Source organism: Leuresthes tenuis, unplaced genomic scaffold (genome assembly GCF_036924035.1).
Source record: "Leuresthes tenuis unplaced genomic scaffold, fLeuTen1.0.hap1 SCAF_10, whole genome shotgun sequence".
Lineage (NCBI taxonomy): Eukaryota > Metazoa > Chordata > Actinopteri > Atheriniformes > Atherinopsidae > Leuresthes > Leuresthes tenuis.
The window spans coordinates 14310122-14333489 of NW_027325364.1; the positions used below are offsets into that span (position 1 = coordinate 14310122).

Below are 23368 nucleotides of genomic sequence, written 5' to 3' on the forward strand. Positions count from 1 at the left end.
AGCCTCCAAAATGCAACCATCAAGATCAAGTGAGGTTTCCGTTAAACTGACCAAACAAAGTCTTTCTTTTTTCCAAGTAGATGAAGAGGTTCAACAAGCACACGTGCAGCACCTCAACAGAGTGGAAGACACAGTTTGAAAAAGGCTAACTTAAGAGTTTTCCACCGGCAAAACTGCTGTGAAAATAATACAATAAAATTTTAAATCACTGGTAGTCGATCTGAAGAGTGAAGACGGAGGTGGCGCCATTTTGAACACAGATCTGCATGTTAAATAAGGCAACGGTGTAGAGTTACAATCCAGGTCATTTTAAGACATGAAAGGATTATTTTATGGACCAAACTTAAAAACGTAGTTCTGATGAACAGCGCTAAATGATAGAGAGGGGTGGGGGGGGTTAATTACACCAGCAGAGAGTTGAAGGACATTTTCAAACAAAAACGAGTTGTGTGAGGAGGTGCTTGCTGACTTTTTAAATCACGAGTCTCGTTTAGTCCGAGTGTGAACATCCTGCATACGTCTGGTTCACAGCAGTCAATCTCAAAGCTCTCTGAGAATATAAAGTCATGAAAAAAATAAGTTCATCCCACGGAAATGATGAACTTTTTCTGTTGAAAGCAAAACCTAAAACATTAGGGCCACGGTTCAAACAGCTCAAGAGTCTTGGCTTCGGGTCAATTTTCAAATCGACGAGAGGCACAGCATCGGCTTTTAGCTTAAATGTCAGTAATACTGCGGGGGTATACAGTGAGATTAAACGGTTTAGACGAGGAAACTGATCAGAATCAGGAAAAACACGCACACTCGAAAGAACAATTTACAAAAAATTAAGAGCAAAACTAGTAGAGATCACATAGCGGCGCAGGTTCTGCACCTTTGCATTGATTTGTGCTAATCTGTCAGTATAAACCTGATCTAAAATGTGAGCACTATTACTCACACAGGGACAGGACGGAATATGATAAATGCTTCAACTCCTCCCTTTCGTTTCAAGTACTTAAAGCTGAGATGTGGTGGCAAGGTGGAGCATCTCGTGCATGGAGCTGGAGAAGTAATTGAACAGGGAGGCAGCGTCGGTCTGATGGCAAGACTTCCAGGCTGTGATGGAGATCACAATCCTACAGGAGGAAAGAGAGAGATGATTTCATTTCAACTTTATATTCAACTGGATGGATTGAATCCCAACAGCGGAGGGTTGCTGAAATGCATCAACAACTGGATAAAAACAGAATAATAAAAAAAAAAACTGATGGTAGAAACTACAGAGATTAACTGACTCACTCTGGTACAATTAGAGGCTAAATGAAAGCCAAGAATAACCTGAGCTCCACTCACGAGGGTTTTTTGTTTACCTAACGAGAGGTTACTGCTCAACATGAACAAGTATTTGTGTCGTCTGCCCACCTGTCGTCTCTGATGCGGTAAAAGAAGCCGTATCCATGGTGCACCATGGGAGCCACCGCCCCCAGGACCGTGGTGTAACCCACCAGACTGGACGACAGCACAAAGTTTCCTCCGCCACCACTGCAGACACGAAGCCAACAGAGAGCAGTATTAAAAACCAATGCAAAGTGACCTTTAGAAAGTCCGTATTTGAGTTACTCTCCGATGTAAAGTACGCTAATACTTTAGATCTCTGTACTTCCACCTCTATGTGAAAGCAGTAGTTTTGGGAAGTGACTTGAGAGTTGTTTGAAAACTGAAGTATTCTTTCAGTAAAATGCAAGATTCCACTTGCACTGCTGTCCACAGTGTGTACTAGACATTATACTGAGGCAGTGAAGAGGAAATGATCAATGTGTGCCTGCTCATCAGCTGTAGAAGATATCTCTTAAAAATCGATTTTGGAGCGAGAACATTTGAGGGGAAACTGGTGGAATATTAAGAGTTAGGTTAGAAACTGTTTTTCCAGTGCAGCCATGCTGCTTAAAAGAGAAATAATTAGCTTTAAAAGGTGTACCTCCGTGAGTAGAGGGGATCAGTGAACAGCTCTGGGGTGGGACGTCCCTCCTCTTTGGCGATGAGATACAGTCCAAAAAGATGCCGGTCAAAACCTGTAAATATGGTCACAAAATTACGCAAATTCATATTACAAACACACATTTAGGTGGTGCTCACCTTCCTTCAGACCAACAGAAACTGTGTTTGTATTCTGAGAATAAAACTCAGTCAGTGCAGCGGTTTACAGCAGCAGTTTGTTGTCTTTTACATGTTATAATATTTCGCTGCCATTTGGGAGCAGCCTCATAAAGATGTGGAACAATCTGAGCTGATGGTTCTTTGTTGTTTCAGTGGCGCTGGTGCTTTAGCTTTGCTCTGCTGTGGAAAAGATGGAAGTCAGAGAGGAAGAAGTGCCTGTGCCTGTCGCTGTGTTTCTTTGTCGTTTATGTTTTATGACAGCTGTTATAAGCAGAACTATCAGACAGCTTCATGAAAGTTGTACGAACTCACCGTTTCCCTCCTGAGCCTCCGACATCAGGTTGTTGTGCTTGCCGAAGGCCAGCATCATGGCTTTTCTCCTGGCGTTCGTCTGACACAAAATGTTCATGTAACACGTTACAGAAGGTGAGAAGAAGAAGTTTTGTTTTTTTTTTTTTTACCACAGAGAAACGTGTAAAACATCTACATCACACGCGGGGTCCATCATGGCTTTACACCAGTTCACAGCCTCCTGTGTGCAGGGTCGCATGGTCTCTGTCCTGCCATGGTAGAACTTGCGCGTCATCGCGGTCTCGTAACAGCTTCCTGGCCTGAGAGAAGCAATGTGGTACATTTTAGACTCATCACCTTCATTAGCTTTAAAAAATAAGATTATAGGCGCTGGCAACATACTTCTTGTGCAATCTGTAGTAGGCCAGCTGCATCGCCAGCTGAACAAAGGTGTCTGGATGCAGCTTCTTCTGTTTGATGGCTGTTTTTCCAAATGCTTTGAAAGCGTAACACACAATCTGAAGGTCCTGCGTCTGTATCACAAGAGACAGAGTCAACACTCGTGCTGCGGCTACGAGGCACAAGTCCCTTTTCAGACGATTTTTTCGAAGGCTCACCGACTCCAGATACTGCTGTTTGGCCTGTTTGATGTCACTGTAAGCCTTTTCGTCCACAGTGAACAGCAGCTCCTCAGGAAGGGGCATCTGTCTGACTGTGTCAGAGCCCTAAAAAGCAGTGACACAAGTGTGTGAAAGGACATGACAAACAAGAACTATTTCAACTTATGTACAAACTAAAACGAACTTACCTTCCACTTGCCTTCGTTAGCTTTGATTTCCTGGTCAAGATACCAGCACATGGACACCAGTACCATCGCATCATATGGTGCATGCTGCAAAACAATTGTTTTATTCCTTCAAAAACTATGTTTGGATGTTTTAAACTTCAAACGCATGAGAATCTTCTGTCTCGCTCGCACGCTTCCTAAACTCAACAAACACAAACACTCACATCACAAGTGGATCCGAAAGTGCCATCTGAGAACACGATCGAGTTGTACGATTTGTCGCCCCAGCGGATGGTGGCGTCGCCTGTGAGGGCTCCTGCAGTCATCTGCAGTCATAATTCAAAAAGAAGTCACACACAGGACCCTTCATGTGGTCGGAACATGATTCAGATGTGCGTAGCTGTTACATTTGTGTAGTTCTCTGGTGTAGAATAGGGTTTCGTATCATCTAGGGATACAACAAACAGGCTGCTCTGAATGGTCTCCAGGATCGTCTTATTGTGTGGATCGATGCTTATGAGATGCTCTCTCGCCTGCCAGAAAGTTGAAAAGAAGTATTGATCCTCAGAAATGCTTTAGGAATATGAGAATTATGTGCTCCATTATGTGCTTTCGTTGAAGGCTCCAAACCTTTGCCCAACGAGTCCGCTCCTCTGAGGTAAGAGCAGCCACTCCGTCTCCCTCTGGCTCTGCCTCACAGCGCTCTTTTACATAGCTCAGCTGCCTACACAGGTTCAAACACACACACACACTGTATCATCGTTGGGCGATTTCCACTCAGAAGGGTTGACCGGATCAAATCTGACACAAAATGAATGGATCGATCGATAAATACCGAGGACATAATGATAATCTGATATCATAGGTAGCTAGCATTAGTGACAGAAATTGCTGCCAGTGTAATTGTGCCGCATGGAACTCAACAGCATCCAGATTCAACTGCCACATGGCAGGATTCACCTTTTAAAGTGTGTTCACACAGGAGAGGTTCGATTGGATTAAAATGAACCCCGGGCCGTTTACTTAGCTACCGTGGATCATTTAAGGGAGTGTGAACGCTGTCAAGCACCAAAGAAAAGAAGCGCCAGTGTGAATAGAAAAGTGGTCCAAGACTAATTTCTTCTTTGGTCTGGACTACAATGATTACAATGATTAATCATTAAAAAGGGGGAGAAGCAAAAGTTTTTTCGTTATATTTTCTGTTCCAAGTTAGGCCCAAAGCGGCTGCACAAATATTAGTTGTATTCAGATAACCTCAACCCAGACATGTTTCCTCAAAGGCGTCCCAGCAGACCACCACACAGGCTCTCTGAATGTGACACAACCTGCTAGCAGATGTTCTACGCCACTTTGTTATATGACCAATTATAAGTGAACATTAGAAAAACACAGGAAATTTCTCCAAAAGTTACTCCTGCTCATTGGCTTACCCGTGTTTTTATACAAGTTTTACTGCGTCCGCAGTCTAATCACGTGTTCTTTATTGGGCTTTTATGGCTGTCTTTATTGCTCCTGCACTATTCTGTTGTCAGTGTCTAAATCTGAAGGGACATTTCTGAGATGCTCTACAGCTATAATCCATTCTTAAAGTGTCATTAAAAATGTTAACTACATAAATCACACAATTAAAGCTGTGTGTTATGAATAATTTGAAGTGTTTCCTCCATAGTTTCACATCACAAGAGAGTCCCAGGTGTATCTATTAGTCTATAAATTTGGGTTTTATTCTCGAGTTGTGTGTGGATTTGCTTGTTGGCACTACCTGAGAAGCTCTGGAGGAGTAAGGATCTGTCCATTGCACAGTGCATCAAATGTAAATATGCGGCCACGACACATCACCACCACATGGGAGGGGCATGGACCCTCCCGCTCTAAAACACACGGCACAAAATTAATGTTACACAATCAACCTGATAAAGCAGTCAAAGTTCTGCAGGTGTGTCTGACGGTTAAGAACAAGAGCAAAGTTAATTCTACCCGTCTTGAAGTAGTTACGAATGGTGTCCTTCTTCACTCCGGGTACTTTGCACGTACAGAAGAGCATTCTGAACTGTTCCATGTCTAATGGGGCTTTGCCAGCTTTCTGGGGAGCCAACCTCTCCCTGAAAGGTGAGAGATAAAAAGGAAGGTTCTCATCTTAGTGTAAAAACCTTTCTTAAAGCCCAGCTGGTGGACGTGAGTGTGACTTACGTGCGGAGCAGGTTCCAGTACTGGAGCGTGTGCCATGTGCTGATACTGGCCCTCTGCAGCGATGTTCCCTCTGCAGGCGGCCAGCAGTGCTCCAAGTAAGGTGCCGGGCCGCCAAAGTTGACATTCAGCTGAGAGGGGACGCGGATCTCCAGATAAGCTGCGTCTAACCACCATTCCTCCAGCTGAGGAAAAAAGAACAAAAAACAGTCAGCTAGAAAAGAACATCTGTGGAAAAGTGACGAAAAATGCCTTAACAGCTCAGCTACAGACCCAGTTCCTCTTTGTTTTGGCTCTCTGCAGCAGTTTCTGGTGCAGCTCTTTACCAACACCCTCCTGAAACTCCCTCACAGTGTCCACTGTGGCTTTAAACTCCGTCTCAGATGCAAATGGATGAACTGGAAGGAAAACAAGGCAATAAACAATTAGTCTGTTAAGTCTGTCTGCTAACTGCAAAACCTCCGGGTCTTTATGAAAATCAAACATCTTGTGTTGGGGGGGGGGGGGAAATGTAGATTTTAAATCAATCTCACAATAATGTGACATTTACTCATCAGTAAAAAAGTCACCGGGACTAGTTTTCAGCCAACAGCAGAGTCTTCTCAGAGGAAGAGGAAATGGTTGTAAATCTAGCTTTTTAATATCTCTGAGACAACCGGTTGAACAATGTTGGGGCAGTGCTTCTAAACAGCAAAAAAATGTAGTAGTAATCCGCAAGGACAGTTTTCATCAAACACAGTGATGAAACAGTGTCTCATGAGGGCTTATCGAGAGAGGACCGAGTTACTTCTGCTTCAGGTGATAAACTAATTACTAAACAGAGCTTCAGAAATCACCAGTTACTGGCTGTTTGTCAAGAGAATTCCCAACAACAACAGCTTGTGAGATCCTCTAATACTTCCTGATCATTCTGCGCGTTCATGGCCAAAACCCAGTATCTGTCCGCCTTGACAGACAGCATTCTGACCCGAAATGCAAACTGTGTACGCTGCCATGTCATACAGTATGTTTCTCTGTTGTTCCTGTTCATAAATTCCCCATAAGAGGCTGCAAAGGTGAGTCCGACAGCAGCCAACATGTGTTTAAGTGGGAACTCCTGCCAGGCTGATGGAAAACCAATCCAGGTTCAACCTCATGGAGCTGGAGGATATAATATAGAGAATAAGGCAAGGATATTGTGCCTGAATATGGCACAAACACCTCCACCCCTTCTGGTTTCATCGTGTTTCACACACTAAATTGAAGTGAGATGGACGAGAATCAATCAGGACTTCATTACCTGTGTTTTTGTCTCAGTTAAAAACTTAAAACCAAGATTGTGAGAGGAAATAAAACTATCAATTAAGAGTGATTTGTTACTTAAAGATCTGACATTGAGCACTGCGTCTTTGAGAGTAGCTTGAGAGTTGAACTGAATGCTGTGAACTTGCAAGGGATATGGATAAGATTTCTCTGATCGGACAGTCTGACTGTCCATCTCTTATCTAATCTATGTGGTTTAGCAACTTTGTTTGGATTGCTCCTTCGGGCATGTTGGGAGGACTGTAGTCGCTGGCTCGTCAGATAAGTTGTGAAAAAGAATAAAAATGATTTAAAAAAGTCTTGGGTCACTTAAAAGAAAAAGAATAAAATCATATCCAAGACTTGTGGAAAAAAGTAGAATGATTTAAAAGCGAATAAAACAGTAAAGCAGCAGGAGACACGTCTGCACTCTTCAGAAGCAGCAGCAACATATAATATCAAAAGGTGCGTTTAAAGCATCTGAAATCTAAATCATGATATGCTTTTTTTTTAAAATCTCTTTTACTTAATGTGTAATTTTGTGCCGTTTGTTTTGTTTGACGCTGTCGGAAATAAAATGAAAAGCTTTTGAGGGTGAAATCCAAACATTTCAGTTTGCCATGTGGTTAATAGAAAACTGGAGACACAAAAGGCTGCACCTTTGTTACGGAAAGACGAGCAAAGGGAGTAATGTCACTACATAATTCGAACTGAATTTCATTAAGACGCTTATGCACTGATACAAAACCAAATTTGGCTCTCCTTCGCCCCATTCAGGTCAGTGTAAACCTCGACTGTTGACTTAAATCATCCAGTTCAAAAGCAAAGATAACAGCTTCGCGGGGTCAAAAGGTAAAAAAGTAAAGCAGGTGGGGGATGGATTTTTGGTAAAATCCAGGTCAGATCTATATCTGAAACGTTTGCACAAAAAGCTGAAGATATTTTGTAATTACTGACTGTATTTTACACGAGTAAAAGTACTTTTAAGCCTTTTAAGAGTGTGTGTGTGACAGCAGGTATCTTACCTGCATCCAGGTACTTAGAGAGGCTGCTCTCCAATGACGGGACGGGCAGGGGCGGCAGACTGCTTTGGTACTGAAAGGTCCGCTCAGGCACAGGCTCAGACAAACGACCAGCCATTTCTTCTCCCTGTAACACAAAGCTGTGGCTGACCCTCACTGGATGACTCACTCAAAAGTTGCAGCATCTTAAACTGAGCTGCAGGAATTTGGGGTATTTGTTCTAACCCACTGTAAAACACAGGCTTTGTGCTGCTAAAAGTGCTTCACGGACCCCTTAAAAGCAACAAACACGGAGTGAAAAAAGCCCAAAACAAAACCTGCAGATTGCATTTCCAGCTGAGGTTCGTCAAGCTTTACAGTGTTAGTGGTTATGGGTGATTGGACCAAACACAGTCAGCTTCAGTAACGCCTTGTGTCCGTCTGTCATTCATCACTTCCAAGAGGTTTTTCTGTGTTTCTATCTTTAACAGTGATGAAATATCAACCTCGTTCACAGCCATGAGAGTAACGTTGGTAAACGTTAACGTTGGTAAGATCAAACACGGACTATTAAACAGCTTCTCTGAGACAGATAGCTTACTTCATCATTAATTATTACGGTTTATTAATTAAGCTTTCCAGTAAGCAGGTTAACGCTCGTAACGCGGAGCTGTCAAAAGCTCCGTTAACTCTTCTCGGTTAAAGGCTAATGCTACATCTCTTCTGACACGGTTTAAGTTTAACTTGACCAGAAAAGTTGTTGTTGTAAGCTCTGTTAGCTCACCTTCTTCGGGATACGTCGCCTTTAGCTTAATGCATAAATATCGAGGCTTTGGTTTCTTTTTGTCGCCCGCCTGGGTGAACAGGGAGTCGCGCAGTGTGTTGTTATCCGCAACGGCAGCACCTCCCCTCACCTTTACCCCACTGAGCCTCCGTGCCAACGCTGACCGGAACACTTGACCGCGCATGCGCAGGCTATTGGTTTGACCTAAATTTTTATGAATGAATTAACGAGACTTTGAATGAGAGAAGTGACCGGATTAATGCGCCGCTGTGGCAACAACCAAACGACCGGAGCAGGGGGGGGGGGGGGGGGGGGGGAATAGACCTAAGTGTACAAAGAAGCTTTGTTGGTTTGTTATAAGAGAAAATAAAACACTTGTAAGAGGAATGAGCAAAAGCACAATATTCATGAAAATATAGGGTGGGAGGACAATACCACAACATCTGTTTATATTTAGTACCAAAGATTAGTAGTGGAATCAATGACTTAAGAAATCCTTCTTGGGGTTATGTATTTTAATACATTTGCCAAATTAGGTATTTCTCATTTACCAAGTCTGCCTCAGTGATTTTACAACAAACACGTTTAAACTCATCACAGTTAATGATCAAATCCTCATCATACAATTTTTAATTTCTTCTTTAAACATTTTAACAACAGACAGCAACTATTGTAGCTCTAAGAGTTTCCTCGTCCAGTATGCGATTACACAGGACCGGTCCGTTATTTGGGAATGAGGCTCATTACTTCTCAAGAGATGTTTGCAGACAGACACATACGTATTTTTGTGTTCTCGTGATGTATGCAAAAATATCTAAAGAGTCCTTGCCCACGACCTTTTGAATGTGTAAGTTTGAATGCGATCGGTGCTGACCTTTTTGCCACATTAACACTTTGAGTAAAAGCAGTTTGTGCACATTCAAAGTTACAAAGTTACAAATAAAACAAAGAATAAAAAAGTTACAAAGAAAAGACAAAGAAAAAAAACTGTGCAGGAAGAAATTTAATTTTCAAACATTACATTCACATTTGTTCTTATTCGTATTAGTGCAGCATATTTAAACCTATCAAATTAATGTGGGTTTTTTTCTAACCTTAAAGGGTGCATAGAAGTTAACTGCATTGATTCATGCTACAATGTAAAAAAAATACCAAGAAAAAGAAGAGAAAATTGCATTAGTCTGCATGATAATTGGCCCCTGATAGCAGGTGGCGAACAGCAGCTTTGCTTTAGCAACTGAAGTAGTCGTCTTTCATCACATTTCCTGTCACCCTGCCTCTCTCTGGTTTATAGCAAGTCTTACATCCCAGATTTGCTCATGATTTCCTTAGCATGTGTAATGTATGTTGACATGGCATCATCCTTGGACACTCCTAAAAGACAGCCCAAACACAAATGACTTGTATTAAAAACACAACTTATCAATTTGCTTCTGTTCCAGTAGCGCAGATCTATTAAGAACTGAGAACCACATCTGATATCAAAAATATTCCCGACTTATTACCCTTCCTGGACTCCCAGGCATCCCACTTGGCTTTTCCTGTTGCATCTAATCCTCCTGGTCTATCTACAGATTAAAAAAAGAGAAGAAGAAATGCTCTGAAATTAGGCGAAAGTGCATGAAAGGGTGATGTTCCTATTCATTAAGTCATACCAATGTTAACGTCTCCAACAAGGGCCTGTTTGTAAAGGCCATAGAGGGTCAGCATCTCCTCATTCGAAGGCCTCGTCTTCACCTTCTTCACATCCTCTGCCACGGTCTTAAACTCTGCCTGCAGGTGTGTGGATGTTCAGAAGAGAAACACAAATCTTGATAATTAATTATTCAGTCGGGTTAGCTCTGGGAATGAAAGAGAATGTTGTTCCTCCCTCTGCATCAGCAAGGATGTATAATAGTTCAACAAAATAGGAATGTGCATACTAATTTGTTAAAGACAACACTGAATCAAAACTAATTTGAACATAGTAGTCCGGCCATGGGTCAGTGCCTGGGAAACCCGATTGTTGCTCAAGTTGGAGATAAACAATGGGCTTTTATTCAAGACTCTGGTGCTTTTGTGCCTGCCTGAATAATCAGCTTTACAAAAGATCTGGGCCATTGCAGAACAAATCATTATAGATGCTGTTGGGGTAGATATGAACTTGAAACCTCTTATGCACTATTTAATTAATTCCCACGTTCCTGAAATAATTTCTAAAGGCGCAAACATTAATCTATTATCTTTTCTTTTTTTTTTTTAAATGGCAGCTTCAGTTAGAGTGAGATCCTGTTCTTAATTTTGATGATTAAGATCGACATTTTCAAGGCAAATCAACTGTAGCTGCAGCATCAGGACCAGCTCGAGGATGACCCCACGTTAGACCTGGTTTTCTTCCATCCAGCTATCACACTGTCAAAGATGGATGACACTACAGAGGCTAACAGGCGTTTAGTCGCCGCTGATGTGAAGGCGACGATGCGGCATCTGAATCAATGTCGAACAAATCAAAAGCAATGGGAAACTCACCTCGAGGGACATCTTCGTGGATGCAGATACGGAGCGCAGCTGAAGGTGGCTGTTCTCTGCAGGGTTTTTGTGCAGCTGTAATAGCAGCACAGCTGATCGAGGCAATATTTTTGTCAGCCAATCAGCTCCTACGCAGAGGAGGGAGCAGAGAGCTGCCGAGGACTTGATTGGCTGTCACACACACACACACACACGCGCACTCAAAATGTGACAATTACAGTAATTTAACACGGGCTTCTTTGAAACAGAAAATTGAAATAAGAATACAGAAACAATAGGCTGAATTAGATGTTGTTGTTTTTTTACAACAATCACGGCCTTAAATCTGCATATATAACCTTATATATATATATATATACGTATATATATATATATATATATATATGTATATGCACGTTTGTACATACATACATACATGCGTATATACATACATATGTATATGGATCTGTGAATGTCGTATTTCTCCTTCATCGCTGGTCGGCGCTGTTTTGTTTAGTTTCCTTTTAAATAAAGTTTCGAAAGTTCAAACAAGATGGCAGCGGCCTGTGGACACCGTGTTGTTGGTTTGAAAACGCGAGCGACACATTTAAATGAAGATAGAACAGATAACATTTAAAGTCGCTTTGATATTTGGGTAAGTTAATATTCAATAACTCTTCTCTTGTTTGTTATTGGTGACTGAATGTTGATACCAGAGCAGAGTTATCCGTGTAATTTATTTTCCAGCTGAAGATGATATGACTTTAGTTAAATTTCTCTGTTACATGTGGTTTTCCCTCCCTCAGACATGCACATAATGCAGATTTTTGTTTGTTGACTGGGATGTTAAACATTTGTTTTGTGGTGAACAGTTTCTGATCGCGCTCAAACATAACTTTAGTATTTCTGCATTGAAAGTCACTGTAAAATAGCCAAATACTCAACGTATGGAGGCCAGGACTGTCTATTATATGAATATCTAAGTTAACGTTGAGGTTGACATTCAGGGAAAAATGATCGTATTGTTTTTGTTCTGTAAAATACTTGTGAACATCTGAGCTCTCGGATAACACTTTGTTTTGTTTTGTTCACATAATCACAATTTGAGAAGACTCGTTTAAATTACATAGCTCCCTAAATACCTTACACCTTTCCAGCATTCTGCAGCGGTAGGAAAATTCAAACGTGCATCTGCACAAATATGAGGATCATGAGAGGAAAACTTTTCCTGCACTCTCAAAATACAGTTGATTAGGAGCAAAGTAGCTGCTGTGCGTGCTGTTTAATCTTTAACCTTTCTTATTTACTCCAGGTTCTCTTGGTTTGACCTCAGATGAGGCATGGCCACCGCAAGAAAGCCAGGGAAAAAGGACCTCAAAAAGCAGATTCCTACCAAAACCTCCTTCACCTCGCCCTTCACCCCAAAATGGGGGCCACTTCCACAGGAAGACATGTATTTCATCCTGAAAACTTTAAAGGACAAACTGATCTCCACCGGCCTAGAGAAGAAGGAGGTGAAAGTGTTTCGCCCGTGGAGGAAAAAGAAAAGTCAGAAACCTGTTTCCACATCAGGAGCTCCTCCCCAGGTGAGCCAGGACGAACAGGTGTGTGATCCCACCAGAAACGGCTGGACGGATGTGGCAGCCAGACGACAGCTAGCTATCGGGATCAACGAGGTCACCAAGGCCATGGAGAGGAATGAGCTCCGCCTGCTGCTGGTGTGCAAGTCAGCACGACCGAAACACATGACAAATCACCTGATAGCTCTGAGCGCAACGAGAGGTGTGCCGGCCTGCCAGGTGCCTCGCCTGAGCCAAAGCGTGTCGGAGCCGCTGGGTTTGAAAAGTGTCCTCGCTCTGGGATTCAGACGGTGCTCTTCGAAAGGCGAGGAGACGTTCACGGACGCCGTCGATGCCATCAGACCAAGAGTTCCTGCGCTGGATGTTGCGTGGCTGCAAACCGCAGCACCCAGAGCGACACCTGAACACCCTGCTGGCGTGGAACAGGAGGAGGAAGCTGGTGAGGCGAGAGGTCAAAAACGGAAGCTGGAGAGTGAATCTGAGGAGGTGACAGAGTCGCCTTCTTCCTGCTCTCTGCAGCCTTTGGAAGTGAAGAGAATTGTTGCCAACCCCACGAAGAAAAGAAAAACAAAGCCTAAGAAAAAGCCTTTCAAATAAGACAGACTCTACCCAGCTCGTTAAAGGATCATTCCTCTGTTTTTTCCCCATCTGAATTTAAAAATAGACTTTTTTTTTCTCTCCGATTGTTTTATTTTACTGAATTTTGGAAAGCTGTGGACGAGATTAAAACTAGCTAAAACTTTCCCAGTTGATAGTCTGCATCCACCTGCCCAACAGGTTTGGATTTACGGTTTCAGCTCAGTCGTACGGACTTGGTACATCATTGACTTAGTTAATGATAATTTGATATAGTTAAATACAGTTTTTCAGGAAAACGCTGTTGCTTAACTTTTCTTTTTTTTCAGGTTTGTGATAAATCAAGAACATAATTGTTAGATTTATAATGAAGCCAGCTGTTAGTTCCTGTTAACGGTTTGATTTTTATCATAATGACTTTCAAAGTTGATATTTTAAAGAGAAAAATCAGAATTCTGTCAAAACTGAGAGCAGACATTTTTTTTTGTTACATTAAATTCAAATGTGTGGAAGCTGCATAAACCTTTAAAGTTTGTTAAATGTGCTTCATCTTACATTCAAAATGTTTAATATTTCTAAAGACTGGAATGGTGACATTGGTTTGTCTCTGCTTTAACTTCTGCCTCACAAAGTTTCTGCATTTTCAAGTATTGTTGACAATATAACAAGTACTTTTCAATGTAAAACAGCCTTCAGTATTACATTGAAACTGGATTCATTTAATTATATTTATTTCAGTTCAATAATACTTTATTAATCCCTGAATAGAAATTATATAACTGCAGTGTTAATTGTTATTAAAGATCTGCTATTGTTATCAATAGAAAATACAACAGAATAAACTAAAAATCAATAGTTGCCGTGTAGAAGAGATCGCCATGAATCGATCGCGTGTTGTTTTTGTAGCTTGGCAACAACTTGGGTGATGATGTCACACACGGCGTTGGCAGGTGAACCCTCAGTGGACAGCATGGACTGGAGCTCGCAGCCAGCAGTTCAACATCTGGGGTGCTGATTCGCTCCTTCTCTGCGACATGTCCAGGATTACACCATCTGTTGGTCACTAATTCTGTAATCCCCCTCCTTTACCGTTACCTCTCTGTCTGCCCTTACAGTCTGAAAGCCGAGTAGAGGGGTGTAAGAGTTGTTCCTGCAGCCATGTCTTGGTGAAAATTATAGTGCCTTCCTGAGATTCTCTCTTGTCAGTGGTCCAAGCTCGTCCACTTTACCTGCCAGGGATCTCCCACTTCCCATGATGCCCAAGGGAACAAATGGTCAAACTTCCTCCTCCTTGCTCTCTATTTTGTTCCTGATCTGCGCCCTTGACATCTCCTCTTCAACTCCTCTGGATTTGGGGTTTTATTTCGGGCATCCTTTGGGCTTTGGAAAACTCAGTCAGCTGCTCCCACATTCAAACGATTTTTCCAGTTGCCGTGGTTACACATGGTAACGGATGTAAAAAGGATTCTGAAGAGGATGCAAAGCGACGCGGTGTCCAGAGCTACCGCAGCAGGTTGCTTCTTGTTGGTGGTCAGCGTATGTTGAGCAAACGTTTCAGACCGCAACTATTAAAAAAAATGAGTCTACTGGTGCTCGTTCACAAGGGAATAAACAGTAAATATCATCATAACAAAGGTCAAATGCTTGATTAGGCTGTTAAACTGAAGAGAACATAAGGGAAGTGGCTGCTTCAGTGTTGTAGCCATATTCTCGTGCACACTGTAACGACTCACTGGAACACTGAGCTAAAGCTGACGCATTTATGTCATGAATAACTTTTATTTAACGTTTAAAGTCAGAGAGGTGGTTGTGAAAAAGAACCGTGCACACCTCGGGCGTGTTATAAAGAAGTTACACCTCACTCGTGTTCCTTTTAGAAGTGAGTTTATTCAATCAAATATCCATGCTGGTATAGCTGACGTGTGTTGAAACAGATTGTTATTTGCATGGGGTCATGTCTAAATGATGCTGGTACAAGTTCTTCAGCTTTAAGCTCACAGCTTACAATGGTGTTGAATAAAAATATTGTTCTTCAGTTAAGCTGTATGTCATTTCAAAAGTACACCCCTTCACCCCACCTCCAATCTAAAAAAAGAAAGAAAAAAAAAAGCCAAAAACATCCTTTAAATAAGGCAGGTACTTCAGGTTGAGTTCTCGCTAAAAAGGTTGTGGCTTGAAACATCGACGCTAAAATCATCACAGCAGCAGAACCGACATGCTGACAGTTAATCCGAGCAGCTGCAGGCCACACATCTGTGACGAGAGCATCCACGAGGCACAGCGTTGACTCCGTAACCAACTTCTCAGAGTTGATGCCTCCGAATGAAACTCATTCAACCTCTTAAATAAAAAATAATATATTTTTTTTTTTTTTTTTTAAACCCTGAATTGATTGAGCATCGTTTGTCCCTTTCTGGTTTAAATTATAAAGGGATGCAATTTACATTAACTACAAAAAAACGAACCAAAACAGAAGCAGCCTTTACGTCTTAAGTTATGCGGAGCGACATGAGCAGAAACATCAAAACATTAGTCAGCAAAAAAGATCATTTAAAACATTTAAAGTTTTTTGAGTAAACTGCCGGCTCAACCATACAACAAGTGGTCCAACAACATTATTTAGTCAAAGATCTTCATCCTGCCCGTTCAAGCACCGGAAAACCAGTTCGGAAGTTGCCTATTTTAACAGGAATTTTTGGGTAAAGAAGGGACAGAAAATGTCTCGAGACATTTGGAAATGTACAATTACAAATATCACAACTTTCACACATGTAGCTGCACAATATACTGAAATAAGAATGACCTACTGTATATATTTCAGCCACACAAAATACAGTACCATGACATAAACCAACGTAGAGAGGTCGATGAAAATGTACCTGGACGAGGGGGGAAAGTTCACATCGACCAGATGTCGTCACTGAAGCAGACTTTTGAATATTCAGAGACTTCGCCTGCCGTTTCAAACTCTCTTCTATTCAACCCGCGACAGACGAGCAGACGGATTTGTGTTTATCAGGACGTGTTGTGCCACTTTACAGAAGCGGCTGCATTACTTTTGCAGCCGTGGCTTTTCTCTGCGTCTCCGAGAGGCAATCACTAAATGAAAAGGAGGAAAATGGATCCGTGATTGCTTAACCACTCCCTTTCGGACTCAATGAGCCATTTTTACATTATAAAACCCGTCTGTAGGCAGAAACTATCTTATTTGTACAAAATCCAAGTTCAGTTCACCTTTTTCTGCCTCAACCGCTTTAATTCTAACTGACCTGCTATTCATTTTTGCCTCCGAGCAGCACGCCGCACGCGCACACGACTCCGGGTATGTCTCTACGATCGGAATGAGTTTAACAGTAAATGTTACCACACGTGTGGGTGTCCTGCTGTATTAAAAAACAACCGCTATCCGTAGTAAAAGCCAAAAGATGTCCAGCGTGTATTCCGACGCGCATGTTTTTCAGGTCAGACCCTCTAAATAAGGACCCCCCCCCTTCTTTTTGCTCGTTTAGGGACTCGGAAAAATTGTGCTTCATCGATGCAACACATTCGGCGTTAAAACTCATTTAAACCCTCGTTGAACAGACGGACTTCTGTGTAACCTATGAGGAAAAAGAATGCTTTGGATCGGCCCTCCCAAAAACACACACACACTACAGGAATAAATATGATCTGGCTTTAAATGTACAGTCAACTATATATTTTTTTTTTTCTAACAAAAACATGTATATCAATGCACCGGGTGAATGATACACTTCTTGTTCGTGTGTGTTACTCGACACAGTGTGTGTAGCTTTGTATGTGACCGAGTTTTTGTTTCTTTTACGCACGCGTTTCTTTATGCGCGTCAGAAACTTCTTCTCGGCATTTTTCTATTTCTACTGAGGCCAGAAACAGCCAGCAGAGACACTTGACTGACCACACCGATATGAAAAGGAGGGGGGGGAAACAATACGTGGAGCAGCGGCACAACAACCGTTTGGAGAGGATAAACAAAAGTAGAAAGGTATCTTAACTACATCTGGTCATGTTTTTTTGTTTTTTTTTGTTTTGTTGATTATCATTTACATAGTTCCATGAAACTAAATGACATGCCAGTCCCTCGCGGCAGAGAGTCGAGGATGAAGAACTCAAAAAAATTCACAATGTCAAGGCATCCTCTTAAACGTCAAACCGGTTTGTTTTTAAATGCGAGAGTGCAGGTCAGGAGCGTTGGACTGTATGAGTATCTCAGGCATAGCATGACTTCACATTCAGGATGATGAGTTTTAAGAGTTTTCACCTCCAGGGCGACTGAGAATTTTCTTGATGACACAAGTGCCAGGTGAGCCACCACCCGGTCACCAGGTTGATTTTACTGTTGCAGTTTTCATTGTCGAGCTCGGGCAACCTGCACGTCCAGGCAAGGAATATCCAGAGGTCACCGACAACCACGTGTTTGTGTAGCAGCCGCGAAGGGAGCCGCTACTGAAGGACGAGGCCAACCTGAAACAAAACGTTCAAAGCCGTCAGATGAGCTTTTACTAAACGGTGTTCAACTGCAGACTCGCATGTTTGTACGGGAGAGATATACACACAAAAGGCTTCTGGGGCTCATGTACGACAGCGTTAAACTGAGAAGTAAAAGACTTCTCAAAGCCTGATTCTCTGGAAAGACACCTGCATTCAAACGTTCTGAATAAATGAAAAAGTGAAATCAATCAGAACGGCATTATGTCAGCTTTGCGCGGTTCAGAGCTTCAGGGTCGTTGTCGGGCTTAACAACACTTTACCACACTTGAGTTCCATCAGTAGTAGCAGTGCCTGGTGTTTGGGAAGCTGCATAGCTTAGTATTATCACTGGTGCACTTGGTAAAGCATTTATATGACGACTAATACAGTAACCAGATAAATAAAAGCATTGGGATCTGCAGCAGTGAGTGATGCGTTTACCCACACCGTCACAGGTGAAGTCAATAAAGCCACTGAGGACAGTGAAGCCCCACCCAGAGATTCTGGCATTCCCACTGCCAGGCAAGTGGCAAACTGGAGACACTTAAAATCATCTTCCACCAAAGAAGCCCACGCTGTAAACATTGTATCAGTAACAGACTAAACACACGTGTCCGTATGTGAATATACCAGCACATACAACAGCCCGTTTCTGTGTTAAAGCATGCCTCTGATTACCCCACATTCACCAGAATAAGTACTTCCCCCTGACTACTGCCTTTCATTCTGTCTCACCCATGCAGCTTTCCAACAGTTTGGCACAATTTGAAGCTAAGACGCGATCATGTAAAGCTGTAAAATGACTCAAGAACCAACTTTTGAGTGAGACGACACGTTCGGTGCGCTAGGAAAATCATGCTGCCAACCTTATCGGGGTCCATTGGGGGACATTTCCAGTTGTAGAGGTAATACTGCAGATTTCCATCTCCTATGCCAAACTTGAGCTTCTCCAGGAACACCTTATTCTCCATTAGATCCAAGGCATTGAACACATCAAAACCTTTCTATTGGACACAAAGAAGGGACACTGTGATTCAGAAAGCAGAAAAAAAACATTAAATTCTGCTTTAAATAAGGAAACGATACAAAAATATTCTCAAACGTCTAAACTTAAAGTTATACGCTGACGATCACAGACGTCTTCTTAATTATGTTTCGTGGTAGAGCGACATTACCAGTTTGGCGAGGATCAGTGCATCATTCATTAAGTCCAGTAGTGGGGTTTGTGTATGAACATTGTAGAAAGAGTAAGCAGCCTTCAGGCTCCTGTGGAGAGGGTGATGCATCACAGTCGAGGGCAAAGTGTAGAAACTAGCAAAGTCTGTCAGTAGGCCACCTGCACCCTGAGAAAGAGTCAAGCACAGCAACCGTTTATCGAACAGAAGAGTCCAGACATTTACCGGCTCCAGGACGCGAAGCGGATTCCACGTACCTCTACCACGAATGTGTCGATTATGTTTTCCTGTGGTAAGAGCCAGTGAGCCACCTCCTCCTCTCCCATGGAAGGTGCAAGCTGGAAGCGTCTCAAGTATTTCTGCAGCAGCTCAGTGACCTGGCGGACGTCACGCCTGTCCATCGGCCGCATCCCCGGAGTCTTGGTGCTCTGCGTGTGGCGGAGAGAGAGAGCGAGAGGAAACGCCCGTGAGTTTCTTTCATTAAGAAGAGCAGTAAAACAGAGTTCCTGGACTGACAGGCGGAGAGTTTTTACATCTGGTAGCCTGTAGAGTTTCATGGTTCGTTGGAGGGTCATGTTTCTGCTCAGATGGGAGAATTTTACTTCCACGAGCTTTCTGGGGTTTAATGACCGATGCCAGTACCTGGAGGAAGACAGACAGATAGAAACGGACAGAAAGCGTTCAGAGGGAAATTCTTGGGAGACACCAATGTTGAGCCACTGTGACTATTTCATGTCACACCTGCATGTGGACACAGGTTTAGGCAGCACAACTCCAGCGGTGTACACTGCCTGAAAGATTCCCTCCAGGTTCACCCTCCGCGTTATCTCTCTGATCAGCACAGGAGCGACACGCTTCGAACGCAGCTTCTTGTGAACACACAGGAAGTTGATTTCTACCATCTTCTTTATCCTGCAGCAACACGAAGAGAGAAGACGGACTGCGCATTAGAGTAAAAAAGCTTTCCTACCAACTCGCTCCGGATGTACTCAGGTGCTCACGTGTCATAGATGCGTATGTCTGCAGGGATGGCACTGATGAAGCCAACAAGCTTCCTGTTCGAGGACACTCTCACGCCGCAATGCCACTGCGGCAACCAGCCAGGGGGACGTAGAGCCCTGACAGCAGGCAACGGGAGACGTTTAGCAAGAATAGAAACGTACGAAACACGAGATAAACCGAGCCCATTCGAATTGCTTACCATTTGAGGAAGTTGGGGGAATAATCGAATCTGAACATGTTATCATCATCTTCCACATAGTTTTCATTTAGCAAAGTGTACAACTCCTTTAGCTGAAAAAGAGAGACGCGGTTAATCATTTATTCATCGCATTCATAACTTTTAAGTGAGGATTTTAGAGAAGCACTCCACTTACTACATCTGCATTACTGAGATCCAGAGTGTCCCACATAAATCCTTGAGGTAAAGAATATGGCTCCTGTCTGATGTTTTCTTTGTCGGCTTCAATTGGTCCGTGACTCGTCACAACTTCGTCTGCAGAAAAAACATGGCTCTAAAACATTTCCCAATCGCCAACAATTCCAAAAGAGATCTGCCTCAGTTGCTCCAGTGTCGAGCGGGCCGGCCTGTGCCGTTCTACACAGATCTGACTCTTTGGGCAATAGTTGTCATAGAAACAATCTAAATGCCGCAGAAGACATCCTACTTGAAATGCCAGGACCCCCCACTGCACATCACAGCTGACATGCTTTTGGTTACACAGAGTTTGAGCAACTCAGACTCACAAAATAAAACCAGCAGATGGCACTCGAGCATGGAAACCAACGTTAAACAATGACACCCATCTGTTGACAGCGGACCAAACACTGTTCGAGCTACCAAATTAAGTCCATTTCTGCGAGTCAAGTTCAAAGGCTTTCACGAATTAAGAAAGCATTGCTCTTGTTCAACTCTATCTAACTTTAGATGGCACTTACTTAACTTTGGGACAGGCTGGGTGTCCCAAAATTGGTACTTGTGCTTGGCTGCCTCATCGATACTCTTTGCTGGACCTTGGCAGGACAGCAGCTCCATGGCTCTTTGGATGTCCTGCAGCTTCTGAATGGGCAGGCCGGGGTTCTGAATGAAAAGCAGGGGGAGGTATGGGAGTAAGTGAGAGGGGATCAAGAGAGATTTAAGTTTTACTTCACCCTTCAGTGCAGATTACTGGTAGCTTACCGGTCGCTTTGTTCACATCCCTAATAGACCATGACAGTTTTATTGTGAATATGACCCTGTTTGAGACTTCGTTAATTGCGTCCTTATACGAACAACTGGCAAGATTCACATTGTGTTGTGGCCTTGATGTGTTGGTACAGTTCTAAAATGTCTCTTTTCTTTCAGATTCTGCTTGATTGGCCTTCACTCATTCAGTCGGCATTATTTCGAGTGAAGTCAATCTGAAGCGCTGTTTCCTTCCCTCTGTATGAAACTAACAGACATTTCGTGTCTCCAGCACTGCTTGTTCAATCCACGTTGTTTACCACAGCGTCCGCTTCTGCTGTGGTTCACTGACACAAACTCTAAATCTTGAACCTCTTCGCTTCTAATATTCAACAAGTTGTATTTGAGTGGCTATCTGCCGACACCGTGGAGATGGCCTGGTAAGCGAGACGCCGCTGCATCACTCTGGGCACGTTATTTCGAGCAACATTTCCTCATTGTCCTATTAGTGATGAGCTCTAGGTGGACAGGAGCTAAATGCAAGTGTGATCATCAAGCCCGTGCCAGGTGTTTCTACCATAATGATTAAAGTCACCAAAGTGACTCCAGAGATACTTTAGAAAGTGATGGAAAAAAAACAGGTTTTTCCCTTGGATAGTTGCTTACCAGCAGATCAAGCAAGAACAATTATTCTGCCTTTACTACTCACTTGCCCTTGGTTTTCTGTCTACTATTATGTTGGCATTTGCCCCCAGTAGATAACGCATAGTATAGTAGCCCCTGAACAGAAAAGGGTGTGTGCACTTTTCACTTCATCACACCTTGATCTCCTGAGAGTCAGAGGCAGAGTCAGACTTGGTCCCCCCCGAGCTTGGCTTCTCTTTCTTTCTCTTCTGCTTCTTCTTCTTTCTCTTGGCCCCCAGATCTCCGCCCGGACTGCTACAGATACAAAGACAAACGCACAGGACATCAGTACATGAAGGCTGACTCCACAGTACCCGCACGCAGAGCTAACGTTAGCTACCATAGCAACGAATGACAGTTGAGCTACTTGCTCTGAGCTAACTAACGGTTTGTCTTAATGGCTGGCTGTCATGCCATTCAGTCCGGCTGGTAGATGGGTGTATAAATGTACGCCAAGACACAAACTGTAAAAACAAGAGCCACGACGCCACACTTCAAAATAACATGCTTTAAATGACAGTCTTTTAGCAGCTTGGCAGTGTTTTTGTCTGCTAACATTAGCTTGCTAACAGCGCTAGCCACACATAAACAGGCTGCCTGAAATAACGTTACTGCGTTTCCCAGTCGGACCGTGCAGGCCACCCTCACCCCTGCATATGCTCATTCTCCTCCTCGTTGTCTCCGTCTATCCCGCAAGTATCCTGGTCATCCAGCTCCAGGCTCTGCTGACTGGCTGCGGATTCACTGTCCTCCGCCATCACAAAAATGTTTTTAAAAAGCAGCCAGCCACCCTTTAATAGAGCACACGGGCAGCGGACGAGAGATGGGGGGAAAAACAAAGAAAATGTCGAAGGAAACGGCGTCGCCTGGAGGTCAAAGGAGGGACAGCAGAGCCAAACTCCTGCCTTTTATCGTGTAATACAGTCCAGAAGCGCTCAAACTGAACTGTAATAAGACGGAACTCCAAGTTTAAATTTAAGGACTAACTTCAGAACCTCAATTGTGATGTGATGGAGGATATGGCAACATTTGGCGACACTTCAGCCTGAGCTGCCCTTCAAGACACAGGCGCAGGAAAAGTAGGAGAAGGAGAAGTATTTACTTTGTGTCTTATTATACTCGCTTGAGGGACGACCGAGGGCATGGTATACGTCCATTCATATGCTTAAAAAAATTAGTAGAACTCCCAAATTTAAACTTTTCTCAGTGTAAGTTTGAGATAATTTGATTAAGACGCCTGCACAAGCCGGGTTCATTTGACAAGGTAAACATGGAAATAAGGTTCAATCTTTGGAAAACAACGTGTGGTCCATGAGGGACTGTTTTGCTGATTGATGGACACAGACAGGGTGTGAGCCAGCAGATTTAATAAAGCATGACTGATATGAAATATCTGATTAATGGTCTTAATCAAATCATCGGAAATGAGTAAAAACTGAGGTGCAGCACTGATTTAATCAAAACCAGAACAGGTTATAAGAGGAAGTACAGACATGATCGTAAACAGAAGTGCTGAAGGAGGGCATCACATTTATGTCTGAAGTTCATCTTTGTGCTTTAAACACAAAGTGTTTAAATATTTATGTCCTTCACTCCCCGAAAAATAATGTGACAAATCTATTTGGTCAAAAAATTAAACAAAGATGTTAAATAAAAAGTGTTTTGTTGGTTGAACGAGAGCCGACTGACATGATAAACAGAACAGCAAGCGGTGTGTTGTGCAGATCTTCTCACGTGGTTTATA

General features: G+C 42.9%; 4 protein-coding genes across 5 annotated transcripts; 1 reads left to right on the forward strand and 3 right to left on the reverse strand.

Moving 5' to 3' along the window:
- Positions 1 to 62: 62 nt before the first annotated feature.
- On the reverse strand, positions 63 to 8617 carry crot (carnitine O-octanoyltransferase). Of its 2 annotated transcripts, none has more exons than XM_072394292.1 (17): positions 8471 to 8617; positions 7711 to 7834; positions 5678 to 5802; positions 5408 to 5589; positions 5195 to 5319; positions 4980 to 5088; positions 3848 to 3941; positions 3625 to 3750; positions 3442 to 3543; positions 3239 to 3322; positions 3048 to 3155; positions 2833 to 2963; positions 2627 to 2750; positions 2452 to 2530; positions 1961 to 2054; positions 1405 to 1524; positions 63 to 1118 (listed from the first exon to the last, which is right to left on the reverse strand). In XM_072394292.1, the coding sequence occupies exons 2-17, from the start codon at positions 7823 to 7825 to the stop codon at positions 998 to 1000; spliced, it is 1839 nt and encodes a 612-aa protein (XP_072250393.1). In that variant the 5' UTR covers positions 7826 to 7834; positions 8471 to 8617; the 3' UTR covers positions 63 to 997. The 2 variants fall into 2 exon arrangements, with proteins under 2 accessions (XP_072250393.1, XP_072250394.1); XM_072394293.1 differs by having other exon boundaries at positions 7711 to 7847.
- Positions 8618 to 9455: 838 nt separating this feature from the next.
- acbd7 (acyl-CoA binding domain containing 7) lies at positions 9456 to 11085 on the reverse strand. Its single transcript, XM_072394298.1, has 4 exons — positions 10979 to 11085; positions 10126 to 10243; positions 9976 to 10038; positions 9456 to 9844 (listed from the first exon to the last, which is right to left on the reverse strand). The coding sequence occupies exons 1-4, from the start codon at positions 10988 to 10990 to the stop codon at positions 9771 to 9773; spliced, it is 267 nt and encodes an 88-aa protein (XP_072250399.1). The 5' UTR covers positions 10991 to 11085; the 3' UTR covers positions 9456 to 9770.
- A 424-nt stretch (positions 11086 to 11509) lies between these two features.
- Positions 11510 to 15450, forward strand: rpp38 (ribonuclease P/MRP 38 subunit). The gene is made up of 2 exons (XM_072394297.1): positions 11510 to 11612; positions 12270 to 15450. Exon 2 carries the CDS (start codon positions 12298 to 12300, stop codon positions 13132 to 13134), a length of 837 nt encoding a protein of 278 aa, XP_072250398.1. The 5' UTR covers positions 11510 to 11612; positions 12270 to 12297; the 3' UTR covers positions 13135 to 15450.
- On the reverse strand, positions 14981 to 22465 carry nmt2 (N-myristoyltransferase 2). The gene is made up of 12 exons (XM_072394294.1): positions 22273 to 22465; positions 21762 to 21879; positions 20715 to 20856; positions 20153 to 20271; positions 19978 to 20069; positions 19778 to 19894; positions 19518 to 19688; positions 19310 to 19418; positions 19034 to 19204; positions 18777 to 18944; positions 18468 to 18605; positions 14981 to 17595 (listed from the first exon to the last, which is right to left on the reverse strand). Exons 1-12 carry the CDS (start codon positions 22380 to 22382, stop codon positions 17575 to 17577), a joined length of 1476 nt encoding a protein of 491 aa, XP_072250395.1. The 5' UTR covers positions 22383 to 22465; the 3' UTR covers positions 14981 to 17574.
- Positions 22466 to 23368: the final 903 nt, after the last annotated feature.

Coding starts and splice junctions, on each gene's coding strand:
- nmt2 (XM_072394294.1), bottom strand. CDS start 22,382: ATGGCGGAGGACAGTGAATCCGCAGCCAGTCAGCAGAGCCTGGAGCTG. Junction 20,857..21,761: donor CTGACTCTCAGGAGATCAAG/GTGTGATGAAGT, acceptor CTTTTCATTCAG/AACCCCGGCCTGCCCATTCA. Junction 19,419..19,517: donor AAACCTGTGTCCACATGCAG/GTGTGACATGAA, acceptor GTCTTCCTCCAG/GTACTGGCATCGGTCATTAA.
- acbd7 (XM_072394298.1), bottom strand. Junction 10,039..10,125: donor TGTTGGAGACGTTAACATTG/GTATGACTTAAT, acceptor TTTAATCTGTAG/ATAGACCAGGAGGATTAGAT. Junction 9,845..9,975: donor TGCCTGGGAGTCCAGGAAGG/GTAATAAGTCGG, acceptor GCTGTCTTTTAG/GAGTGTCCAAGGATGATGCC.
- rpp38 (XM_072394297.1), top strand. CDS start 12,298: ATGGCCACCGCAAGAAAGCCAGGGAAAAAGGACCTCAAAAAGCAGATT.
- crot (XM_072394292.1), bottom strand. CDS start 7,825: ATGGCTGGTCGTTTGTCTGAGCCTGTGCCTGAGCGGACCTTTCAGTAC. Junction 3,156..3,238: donor CTAACGAAGGCAAGTGGAAG/GTAAGTTCGTTT, acceptor ACTGCTTTTTAG/GGCTCTGACACAGTCAGACA. Junction 2,964..3,047: donor AACAGCAGTATCTGGAGTCG/GTGAGCCTTCGA, acceptor CTTGTGATACAG/ACGCAGGACCTTCAGATTGT.